At 55.1% G+C, this 12,075-nt stretch overlaps 1 protein-coding gene across 1 annotated transcript; it reads right to left on the bottom strand.

Moving 5' to 3' along the window:
- Positions 1 to 2,049: 2,049 nt before the first annotated feature.
- LOC309887236 (vasoactive intestinal polypeptide receptor 1-like) lies at positions 2,050 to 11,267 on the bottom strand (the record flags this gene model as incomplete). Its single annotated transcript, XM_082778794.1, has 13 exons — positions 11,184 to 11,267; positions 9,301 to 9,424; positions 6,343 to 6,450; positions 5,353 to 5,462; positions 5,082 to 5,179; positions 4,750 to 4,882; positions 4,043 to 4,196; positions 3,504 to 3,564; positions 3,202 to 3,268; positions 3,011 to 3,102; positions 2,735 to 2,864; positions 2,410 to 2,451; positions 2,050 to 2,142 (listed from the first exon to the last, which is right to left on the bottom strand). The coding sequence occupies exons 1-13, from the start codon at positions 11,253 to 11,255 to the stop codon at positions 2,050 to 2,052; spliced, it is 1,284 nt and encodes a 427-aa protein (XP_082634920.1). The 5' UTR covers positions 11,256 to 11,267.
- Between the last annotated feature and the right edge of the window lie 808 nt (positions 11,268 to 12,075).

Here is a 12,075-nt window from a genome sequence, read left to right as displayed (position 1 = left end):
TGCGGGGCCGCTGCTGCCTTCGGGGCTGTCCCGGGGATCCGGTGTCAGTGCCCGCGGAACGGGGCCGTAGTGCCACCCACCGGCTCCAGACAAAACACCCCCCCCCACCCAGCACCCCCCCGGCCGCACCCCCAGGGCACGGTGGGCTACGGGTGGGCGATGGGTGGCCGCTTCCTGCGACACCCCACTCCGTGGCCCCACTGAGCCGGAGGACAGCCGCCCCAAATCCGAAGTTATAGGGCACGATGCAGGTAGAGACACAAAACCTTTGCAAACTTTTTGCAAACCTATCACAAAGTCTCTGCGGCAGGGTCACATCAGCCCCCCCCCCCCGTGCTAAGGTGGAGCCCTGCCTTTGTGGGCACCACTGTGCTCTGGGATGCCATAGATTCGATGCCCAGCAAGCCCCAGAGGGACATTTGGGGTGCAGGTTTAGCACCAAAAAGGGCCCATCCACGGCTGCAAATGCATGCAAAAGCCAGTGCTTTTCAAAGCTTTATGGCAATGGTGACATTCCCTCCGAGCATCCCCAGCCCTGGTGCAATCTGTCTCCCTCCTCTCCCTGCCCTCATCTTCCTTGCTAATGATGGAGAGGGATGTTTATTCACCTGCGGTCTCTTGGCAGCTGCAGGCAGGCATTTATTTGGCAGCTGCTGTACCCCTCAGGAGGTTTCCTGGCCGGCGAGGCAGGATGCTGCTGGCCCGTGGGGCTGGTTAACAGAGCATCCTCCATCTCACCTTAAATCAGGTCTGGGGCTCTGCTTCCTTCTCAATGCCTCTTCGTGAGAGCAGGCAGGATCTCTGGAGATCCGGTAGTCTGGAAAGGGGCCAGTACGTGGGTTTTATTTAAGGAAGGACATGTGGCTACGTGGAGAAATTACAACCCGGGAAGCTTGAGAGGCTCTGACGAGATCGGATGGCTCGGGTCTCAGGAAAGCAGCACGGCTGGGGGAGGTTTGGGAAAGGGCATCCGAGGCCTTTCTTGCTACTGGAGATGCCGGTTGCTAAGGCAGGAGCTTAGCGTGGGGCGAGCGAGGGTTGCTTGTGGGGCAAATGGGACAGGCTGTGGCATGGGGGTGACTCTGACTGGAGGGGATGCCGGGCAGAGCTGATGCCTGCAGGACATGGCACACTGGCACCCCCAGCCCAGCCCAGCTGCATCCCTCCTGCGGTCCTGCTGTGTCCTCTCCATCCCTTGTCCCTTGCCCAGAGCCTGGACACTTTACCAGACATACAGAAAACAGATGTTCGTTCTCCAGAGGTATTTCCAGGTGTTACCATTGATGGCAGGGTTTCCATCAGCTAGCAAGCTTGGCACTGAGTTTGTGGTCTGGGTTTGTGCAGCAAACAAGCCTCTGAAAAGCAGTGCTGGATTACAGAATAAGATTTTATCGGCAAATGCCCACCAGTTCCTGGCAAACCATCCCATCCCTCTGGTGCTGGGCACTGAGTGGCCGAAGTGACAGGCATGGGAGTAGGGGAAACATCTCAGAATTACAGGGAGAACGTGAGTAATGGGAGCATTGGGGGATTGTAGAGCTGTTGGGTTTGGTTTGTCTTTGTATTTGCTTCTCCCACCCCCAGGATGGCTGCCAGGGGCTATGTTTAGGCATCTTCCCCTAAGGGAAATGATTTTGTAAATAAAAGAGGGAGGGGGAGAAACATTGGTAAATCCCTTCAGCACTGGGGCCACTTCAGTTTCCATTCTGGTGACAAACGAAAAATGCCAGGTGTCCTTTTTAAAATATGTGTGTTTCCTAGCCAGCCCCAGGGCAGAAAAGGAGGAGAAGCATGCTTTGCCTTGCTGAGCGAATTGCAAGTGGAGCTCTGGGTAGGTGAGACCCCAGCACGTATCAGTAAGAAGCCTCCACAGACACCAGCACCCAAGTGGGCAGAGCCTTTCCCCATGGGCTGCTCACATCAGCCTCTGAAGGCGCAAGACCCAGAACCTACAAATCCCCTTTTACTGTGGTTCTTGGGGCTGTACTCATGGAGCCGCACCACCACCACCATCCACAGGGAGAAATTTCCCCCCAGACGCCATCCTTGTCATGCTGTGAAGTCTTGGGTGGCCAGGTTGAAGACGTTGCTCTCCATGGATGACTGCCACTTGCCCCAGTTCCTCTTGATCTCAGCCTGGACCTGAAGCGACAGCATGGACTGGTGCTGGCTCCAGGGGCACCACCATCACTCTGCAGAGGGGTGGGAGCTGCACCCCAACCAAGGGTGGAGTCGGAGTGCAAGAAAGAGGGGACCCTGTGCCTGTCTGTGTGCCCATGTGCGCACACAGGCACGGCTGCACACATGTGATGCACATTGGAGTGAGCCCCTGGGGGTGTCTGTGTGCCCACGTGCAAGTCAGTGGTGCTCAGGGGTGGGTGCTGTGCATGCCATGGGGGTGACACTCACCTCCCCGTTCAGGAAGCAGTAGAGCAGAGCGACCAGGAACCCCTGAAAAGCACAGAAAGAACATGTTCCACCCAAGAGAAGGGGCCAGACCCCTCTATGCTCATCTGCTGCCTACATTTAGCACCCACTGTGCCTCTTACTGAGGGCAGCACAGGTATGGGATTGAATGCAAGCCCCAGCAGCACATCCTGTGGGCTCCTGGTGTGATGGGATGGGATGGGATGGGATGGGATGGGACGGGATGGGATGGGATGGGATGGGATGGGATGGGATGGGATGGAATGGGTACCTTGGGATTTCACCTGCCCATCTCCCCCATCTGCACCTGGTAGGAGCCGAGGACCAGCTCAAAGTACAACCGGGCATCCACGCCAATGTGTTCGGGGAAGAGCGCGAACACCACATAGTGCACCCCGAAGAGGGGGATCAGGAGCAGCGTGGACTTGGTCAGCCTCCTGCAGAGAGGGATGGCGTGAGTGGGGCTGTGTGGGTGGTCACAGCAGCCCGGGGGCCCCGGGGATGGTCCTTCCTTCGGGGAGCCCCGGGGCCTCCTGAATAGCAGGGTGAGAGGAGCTGCCCTTTGCTTGAGCTATGTACCCACATGTACTGCTGCTTATAGTTTTTGCTGATGTCTGGGGACCTTATCTTCTGTGCTAACATCCTGGTAACGTTGAGGAAGATGAGGAAGTTCACCTGCCATGGAAGCCTTGGCTCAGGATCTGCACAGAGCCCCAGCTGGGTCCCCGCATCCATCTAGGCCCCCTGGGATGCTTGCAGTGGGGACATACTCACAAATATGGCCAGGAGGATGGGAGCCTTGATCACCCACCAGAACCGGCTGGTGTAGTCATCCCAGCAGCTGTGGGAGAGGAGAACAAACCCACCCGCTCCCTTTTAGCCCAGGTCCCAGCCCCTCACCCCATTGGCATGGGTGTCTTTGTGCCCCACCAGAAAATAGAACAAGCATTAAAATAAATTGCTGCCCCAGTTCTCCCCTCCTGAGCCTCCCACACAAGAGGTTTGTCCCCTTGGACTTGCGCAGGGGACACATGGTCAAGCTGGCCCAGAGGAAGAAGAGGGGTGTCTGCACTTACCCATGGTTGTCGTACTGCAGCCTGGTGGCCACCCACACGCACACCGTCAGCATGGGGACACCTGCAAGGACAGGACCCGGGCAGGGTTGTGGCATCACTCCAGGGCTCTGGGCACCTTCCTTCCATCCCTTGTCCCTCCAAACCTATGTCAGAGCCAGGCCTGAGGCCCTGGAAGTGGTAGGAGGGTTCCTTCAAGTTTTAGAATGGGATGGTGGCCACTGATGGTGCTGCACCTGTATGTGTGTGTGTCACCTCCTGGCCACCCTCCTGCCAGCTCCTACACCCAACCTGGCTCTTGGGACGGCTGTTTGCAGCCCCCAGATACAGGAGGGGAGTGGGAAGGATTTGCCTGTGCCCCATCCCGATCACATACAGGATGGGTGGGCAGCAGATGCTGTGAAGTCTCTACGTCTGGTACCAGTGGAGCCATCTGGGTGATGGCTGGGGATCAGTGATGATCTTGGGATCAGTGATTGCCTGGTTCTGCACTGCTGGGACCTCACTGGAAGGGGCAGATGTGCTGGGGGGGGCACACTCACCCCAGCCGATGAGGATGTACCACCAGATGTAACTCTTGTCGGAGGTGAAGGTGAGCAGCAGGAGGGTCTGCAGGTACATGCCCTCCACCAGCAGCCAGTAGAAGTTAGCCAGGACCGAGTACTGGAAGAAGGCGATGGCTGCTTTGCAGTTCACCTGCGAGGATTGGGAGGAGAAAAGCTCAGTGGTGCTGGCTGGGAGGCAGACCCCATCCCGAGGATACAGGGGACAGCTGGCCTCCCGTCTGCCTGCTTAAGGAGACCCGTGGTGCCCTTCTAGTGCAGCCCCAGGGATGCTGCAATGCTCCAGCCTGGCACCTCGCACAGGTTGGCCCATGGACTATGCAGTTATCGTAGGACCTTTAGAAACCTGTTTTTGTGGGTGTCCTTGATGTCATATCTGTGTCCTTTCTGTTCTTATTGGCAACCCCAAACCTACACATCTGGAGCTGCAAGGTTTGTGTGCACATGAGCTCTGTTGGGGTTGTGCAGAGCTACAGACCAGAGATGGCTTTGAGGGCAAGAACATGTTCTCTCACAGACAGGACCCATCCAGCTAAGCTGTTGTGAACCTCCCAGGGTCCACTGAGTCTTTTCCAGAGATCCTCACAGCCTCTGTGTCCCTCTTTGCAGTGCTAAATCTGCTGCAAATGCAGCCAGACCCCTCCAGACCAGCACACGCAGTGCCTGTGCAAGGCTCAGCACCTCACCGTTGACATTGTGCAGTGGTCAACGGACTCGTCTGAGAAGAGGACAGCATCCTTGATGAACACGGCAGCCCCACGCAGGATGAAGGAGGTGAAGAAGTGGATGTGGATGGAGTTCCTGGTGCAGTGCAGCTTCCTATGTGTGGAAGAGATGCACCGTGTCCAGGCAGGAGAAGAAAGGGCAGCCTGAGGGTTTTATGTCTGTCTGTCCCTGGTCATCCGTGGTGCAGGGATGGTGCTGGCAGCACCGGGAGGGGAGAGGTGGAGAGCAGCCATCCTCTGCTCACGGTTTGCCTCCAGGTCCAGCTCACAGAGCAGCCAGCGTCGAGCCCTACCTGAAGCAGGAGAATATGCCAATGGCCAGGAACAGGGCTGCCAGGGATGTGGAGTAGCCGCAGGTGTAAAGCACCTTCATGGTGACGAAGTAGCCTTTCTGGAAGGGAAAGCACCAAACGAATGAGGTGGCACAGGCTGGGGGTCTCATCTGCCATGGGCAGGGAGATGGTGAATCCTTTGCCTTTTGCAACCATGCAGACAAGCTCTGATCCCCACAGGTGACAAGGATGAGGCCACCAAAATAACCCCAACAGCATGGGACCCACTTGCCTTGGCCTCAGTGTCGTTGCCACTCCTGATGTCCTCCAGCTCGCAGGCGTTGTAGTAGGGTGGGCTGGGGAGGCTCCATCCTGCCTCGGTGCAGTTCCTCTGGATTAGCACTGCAGTGGCAGGACAGGACCTCACAAGAGCACCATTGCCCCTCATGCCAGCCCTGGCTTCTGCACCAGCACCCCCATAATGTCCACCCACACTTTGAACTCTGGGATGGTGCCTAAATCACTTCCCATGAGGACGTCCACCAGCGTGGTGGCACTGGCAGCAGGGGGTGGTGGGCACTACAGGAGCACGAGCACATCCCATCAGTGCTGTGCTGGCAGGGCAGGGCACAAAAACCAGCGTCACTACCCACAGTGGGAGGGAAGGAAGGGCGGATGGGGACTTCTCCATTCATCAAGCTTCCCCTAAGCTTTTTTTTTCTTCATTTTTCCCCTAATGCAAGCAATTCACCAACCCTCCATCACCTTTTCAATTACACCCAGCCAAGGGAGCACCTGGTTGCCATTCAGGTGCTTTCCTTTGCACTTCATTGCCTCCGAGATGGATGGAGGCAGCTGCTCCCATGGCAGCAGCACCTGCTCTGGCCCTGAAATAATCATGATTCTGTGCTATATTTTTCACCAGTGCGGCTCGGGGCAGTACTGAGCATGTCAGCTGCATTAGTCCAGTCTGCAGATGTGGAAAGGAGGGCACCAAGCAGCTGGGGGACTGGCCCAGTGCCACACAGGCTGGAGGATAATGCCCCCCAAATGCTCTGCCCAAAAGGGAAAGTATCCATTGGGTGATGAGAGGGCTTGGGGATATCCCTGGTGTGGCAGCACCCTGTGTCTCTGCTTTCACCCACCCCCCCTCCTTGGGTTGTGTTTTGCATCGAGTTTTAGGAAGGGACAGGAGCTGTGGGACTGGAGGAAAGGGCTAGGGAGGCATCAGGATCCGTGCGAGTGGGGATGAGCATCTGGGGCTGGGTTCAGAGCCCCGCACCTTTGGACTTCTTGAAGACGTGGAGGATGTCAGGACAGGCGACGGCTTGGGATTGACCAACGGGCACAGCTGGCCAGCAGCTTACTCCGTCCCACGCTGTCTGGCAGCCTGGAAAGGGACGGGATGATCAGGGGACGTGCTGGGAGGAGGTGACAGCCCCCAGCCCCACAAAAACATGGCGTGGCTGTAATGGGAGAGCGGGGACCGGCTGGCCGTCACCATATCTTGCTGTACCTGGCAGGAACCGGGAGCATCCCAGTTCTGGGAACAACCCAAGGGGTGCAGGGAAGGGCTGGGAACTCCCTGGTGGCACCTGAAATAATGCAGGTTTCCTGAGTTGAATTTCTACTGCAAGGAGGGCGCAAAGTGCCACCCCTGTAAGTCCTGTCTGGTGAAGGGGATGCGACAGGGGAGGATTTGGAGGGTCCTGGAGGAGTCAGAAGCCTCATTTCTATATGGGATGCCCTTGGGGAGGCTCTCATCACACCAGGAGCAGCAGGGCCACCAGAAGTGCTCCTTCCTCTAAGAACTTGCAAAAAAGTTGCCAGGACAGAGGAGGGGATGAGGCAGAGAGAGGGGAGGAAGGAGGAAGAAAGGAGAAAGCACCACTAGACTTGCTGGAGGATAATTAGCTAAGCCACATTGTGCTCCCCTCTTTAGCACTAATCCAGGGTTTAAATGACTCTCAGATCACTTTGGAAAGGAGCACAGTGGAGCAGATGCAGGGCCTTGAAGAATTAGTGCTGCAGCGCTAACAGACACACAGACACACACGTCCAGGACAGCTCCCCTCCTTGCACACGTACGTGATTAACCTTGGAGATACACATTATTAACCCGGAGCCACAGCTATTCTCAGCCAGGGAACGGGGACTCAGACACATCTAATTAGTTTTCTCTGATTTCAGCGAGGTGGGCTGGGAGTATCTGGCCAGGCTTGGAGGGCTTTGCAGGGCTGGCATTACAGCACTGAGGTATGTCTTCATTTGTCATCTGCTGGGACTGTTGCTGAGAGGGGTTGCTTTGTTTTTAGGAGTTGGTGCAGAGCATCTGGATGTGTCTGCCCCACTGTATAAAGGCATCTTTTGCTGTATGCAGTGGTGAGAGCTGTGAGATGCCTGGTCAGGAACCAGAGGAGCTCTGCAGGGAATAAAGGTGCTGGGATCAGGGGGAAAGGTTTAAATCCCTCTTCCCACTCTGTTTGCCTGGGCTGTTGCAGAATCCAAAACAAAACAAAACAAAACAAACAAACAAACAAAACAAAACAAGCAAGCAAGCAAACAAACAAACAAAAAAAACCACAAAATCAAAACACCGCATTTCTAAGCGCTGCGGAGAATGGGCAAAATGTTCCCATGGAGAAGAGGTGATGGAGGCAACTTCTGCAGGGACAGAGCAAAAAACTGAGCAGAAAAACCAGCAGCGAATCTCTGCAAACCTGCCTATGCCTGCAGGAGGTTGCTGTGGCTTTGGTGTCCCCACACTGTCCCCAGGAGCCACCACTTCCGCATGCTGTCCCCAGGCTGCCACCAGCCAAAGCGCACGGCTGTGGTTTGGCTTGCCCCAAAGCACCATAGTTCATCAGATTTTGAAACTTCCCTGAGCAAAACACTATCCTCATGGTGTTCTTCTTGATTTGGCAGAAAGGAGCTTTTTCCATCAAAATGCCGTTTGATGGGAAGTTGCAGCTCAGCATTTCCACTGGTTAATTGTATGCGGCTGTGCCAGGGTCGGTGCCCTATTTTGTGCTGCTCCGACTGGCATCTGGAGATCTGCAGAAGCCTTGCTGGGTGGTGGTTTCTTTCCAAATACCTCACTGCAGTGAACACCACAAGTACCACGTACGTGGAAGAAAAAGCACTGCAAAAGTGATCTCTAATCAGGTTTCAAGCTGGGTTCCCCAGCATGACGCTGAAGCTTCAGGTCCCTGTCCTGGTCCTCGCTATATTGCTACCATGCCCAGGACAGCATCCCCCCAGCACTTTATGCCAGCTCTCAGCAGGACACTCCCCATGGTGGCACCAACAAGCAAAGGGAAGGGATAAATTCAGTTCAGGTGGGCAGTGGAGGCTGCAGCCAAGCAGGAAACTTGGTATTAAACACTGAATTTAATTAATTGTGCCTCTTGGTTATTTTCCTAGAGTGCGATTCTTTCTCCTTGGCTGGCACGATCTGGGCTGCACAATGGACCTTTTCCAATCAACTTGGCTTTTCCCTGCTAAGCAGGAGGATACGTTATATCTCTGCACAGTTACTTAAGCAATTATGCACCTTAACATGCATTTATTGAGATGCTTCATTTTTACATTTGTATTAGATGAGATCCATTGAATGACGCATTTCTTATTCACTAGGTGATAATTTTTATCCAGAATTTGAGCCAAGCTGCTCTTGGATGGAAATTGAAATGCAGTTAAAAAAAAAGTAATGTACAAAAGCAGCACTTTATTTTTTTTCCTTTTTTTCTTTCTTATTTTTTTTTTCTTTCTTCAATTAGTTAATCAGTTTAAAAGTCCCGGATATGTAAAAATTAAGTTGCTCAAAACATGTTTTGCACTGAAACTAACTGAATTAGCAAGGCAAGAAGGGGCGCCGTGCTGTGCGATGCTTGTGGCAGGGACCAGGACTCTGCGGTGCCCATGCCCAATGCCTGTACTTCGGTCTGGGGCAGATCCAGGGCAGGACGATCTGTTTGGGGCAGAACTATGCCATCCTTTTATTGCATGTGCCATATGCAATGTGGGTGGCCTCAGCCCCTGTGGCTGTTTGCAGCTCCCTGCCCACCCGTACCCCCCCAGGTGCCATCTCAGCCCCCATTTCCCTGCAGCAGCACATTTAGGGGTTCTCCAAGGACGCTGCAACCCCTCTACCATAGACTCTCATCCAAAGCCCCCCATAGCACATCCTCCCCTTTGTCCCTAGGAAAATGTGCTTGCGTGTGGGGAGGGCTGCGCTCACCTTGCTGCCCGTGGGCGGTGGGGGCGGCTGGATTTCGGCTTTCACTCTTGATAATCTCCAAGCACTCAGACTCTTGCTCTTGGAAATAGAGGACGACAGAGCAGTCGGGATGCGTTGCTCGCACCTTGGGGAGGGAACGCACAGACGGCAGGACGCCGGGCATTAAAAAGCCTGACTAGGAAGGAAACCAGCTGATATTCACTATTTCTACTGCAGCCAGCCCCAGGAGAGCCTATCTACGTAGCTGTGCTTTCAGACCCTGACATTTCCTTAGCTTTCTACTGTTTGACTTGTAAACATCATAAAGAACCGCCGCAATTATTTCTAATTCCCTCCAAAAGCAAGTGATGCTTAAGGGCACCGCTCTGCCCAGATGCACACGCCGTGCAGAGGCTTTAAAAAGAGAGGGGCTGACCCCATCAGCAGGACAGATGCAAGAGAACCATGTAATTAAAGATTTAAAAAAACACCTATTCAGGCATGGCTAATCCTTCCCCTGCCCTCCTCCTTCAAGGTTTTGGTTTTGTTAGCAGAAGTGATGAGACAGTGAAAAGCACACCCTGTGGCTCCCAAAAATGCAGGGGATGCATGAGGATGGGCAAATGGACCAAATGGGAATTAAAGCCCTGTCCTCCCTGCCCTGTCCAGGCTGCTTCTTGCAGCCCCTTCACCTCCTCCAGGAAGTTTCGTTTCCTTTTGCTGCTGAATGCAAAATATGCAAGGAAATTCCTGGCCTGCAAAATGCATTTTGGCGGTGGCCATTGTGCTAAACACTGAGAAAGCTCACAGGACTTTGGAGCACCACAGCAGGTACGGGACTGTGCTCCCTTCAGAGCCAACCCTGCGCCGTGCCCCAGTTTCCCCATGTGAGAAATGAGCTGATGCCATCACTCTCCTAATAAAGCCCCAAAGCACCCTCTGACACCTTTCTCTTTCTTTTTCTTTTCTTTTCTTTTCTTTTCTTTTCTTTTCTTTTCTTTTCTTTTCTTTTCTTTTCTTTTCTTTTCTTTTCTTTTTTCTTTTCTTTTCTTTTCTTTTCTTTTCTTTTCTTTTCTTTTCTTTTCTTTTCTTTTCTTTTCTTTTCTTTTCTTCTCTTCTCTTCTCTTCTCTTCTCTTCTCTTCTCTTCTCTTCTCTTCTCTCTTTCCTTTCCTTTCCTTTCCTTTCCTTTCCTTTCCTTTCCTTTCCTTTCCTTTCCTTTCCTTTCCTTTCCTTTCCTTTCCTTTCCTTTCCTTTCCTTTCCTTTCCTTTCCTTTCCTTTCCTTTCCTTTCCTTTCCTTTCCTTTCCTCTTCCACCCCTTTCGTTTCCCCTTCCTTTCCCTTTCTTTTCTCTTTCTTTTCCCTTTCTTTTATCTTTCTTTTCCCTTTCTTTTCGCTTTCTGTTCCCTTCCTTTCTGCTTTCTTTTCCCCTCCACTGGCCCCCAAGTCACCCAAAGTCCTTGGGGAGCATGGTGTTACTGGGAGCCACCCTGCAGGACACACGGGGTTTTCCTCCTTGGGGGTGCCCTGGACCATCTCATTCCATCCTGAGCTTTGCTGGTGGACCTGGTGTCACAGCCTCAGGGTGCTGCCATTGTCACCTCCCTCCCTGCCTGTCCCTGCTGCCTTTCAGCAAACCCTCCCCCCGAAGCTCCTGTGAAAGCAGGTGCAGCTTGGTGTCCCCACTGCCAGCTGGCTGGGATGGGAACAGGTAGTGGGAGGGATGTGGATGGGGACAGGAACACGCTGGGGACACCTGACCCCGTGGGGTCACCCACCCCACCAGGACTGTGGGTGCTCCGCTCCCCCGGGCTGGTGGGCCCCGAGGTGGTCATCACAGGCAGGGGCCCGCCACTCTCACTGCCCCCCTGACCTCCCCATCCCCGTCCTCCCTGGGGACACTTACCCAAAGCATCGGGAGTGCGAGCAGCAGGAGCAGCAGCGTGCAGGAGCCGGGGAGCTGCCACGGGCACCCCATGGCTGGAGACAGCCCCGTGCTGCCCGGTCTGTGGGTGTCCCAGCTCAGTCCCCAAGGGGCTGGGGCCAGCCCAGGTCCTTCTGCATGGCCCTGAGCACTGGGGGGACCCCAGCTCCCAGGGGTGCCCCTGCTCTCCCTGCTCCTTCCCAGCCCTGTCCTGTACCCAGGTCCCTTCAAGCCACTTTCCCTCAGGGGGTGCTTGGTCCCCGAAGGTGGCCCTGACCTGCTCCCAGTGTCCCCCCAGCTCTGCCCAGCGCCCACGGCTCCTTCTCTCTGCCGGACTGAATGTCACAGCTCCCGGGTCTGGCCGTGTGCAGGCTCCACCCTCTGCTCCCCCTCCCCACGCACAGGGCTGGCTGCCAGGAGCAGCATGGGGGGGACACCCAGCCTGGCACTGCCATGGCCCGGTCCCCTGCACCCTCTTATCTGCACCCCTTGGAGCCCTGGGACCCCCTCCAGCTGTGCCCAGGGGCATGCACTGGGGGGGCCGCGGAGTCCTCTTGCCTGCGCTTTGGATGCAGCTGAGCTGGAAACCCGATGTCCAAAGGCTTTGGGAAGTGGGGGTGCAGACAGGACTGATCCAGGGTGGGGTGCAGGGGGCGTGCTGAGGGGCACGCTGCTCCCCAGCCAGCTCTGTCTGGTGCTAGAGTAGCCCTGCGGGGATGTCGTGGTGCTGGGTTGGTGCACACTCTCATGTGCAAACACATGCCCTGACACGCTTTTGCATACCTGGATGGGTGCATGCACAGGGTGCAGGGATGCTCCTTCAAGCCCTGCGTGCATGGGAGGCTCTGTGGGCAGCTGCCCATCCTGCCTGCTC

Source organism: Aythya marila (assembly GCF_965140915.1).
Source record: "Aythya marila genome assembly, chromosome: 25".
Taxonomy (NCBI): Eukaryota; Metazoa; Chordata; class Aves; order Anseriformes; family Anatidae; genus Aythya; species Aythya marila.
The sequence above is the reverse complement of the archived record's forward strand: the minus strand, read 5'-3'. Positions and strand labels throughout refer to the sequence as shown.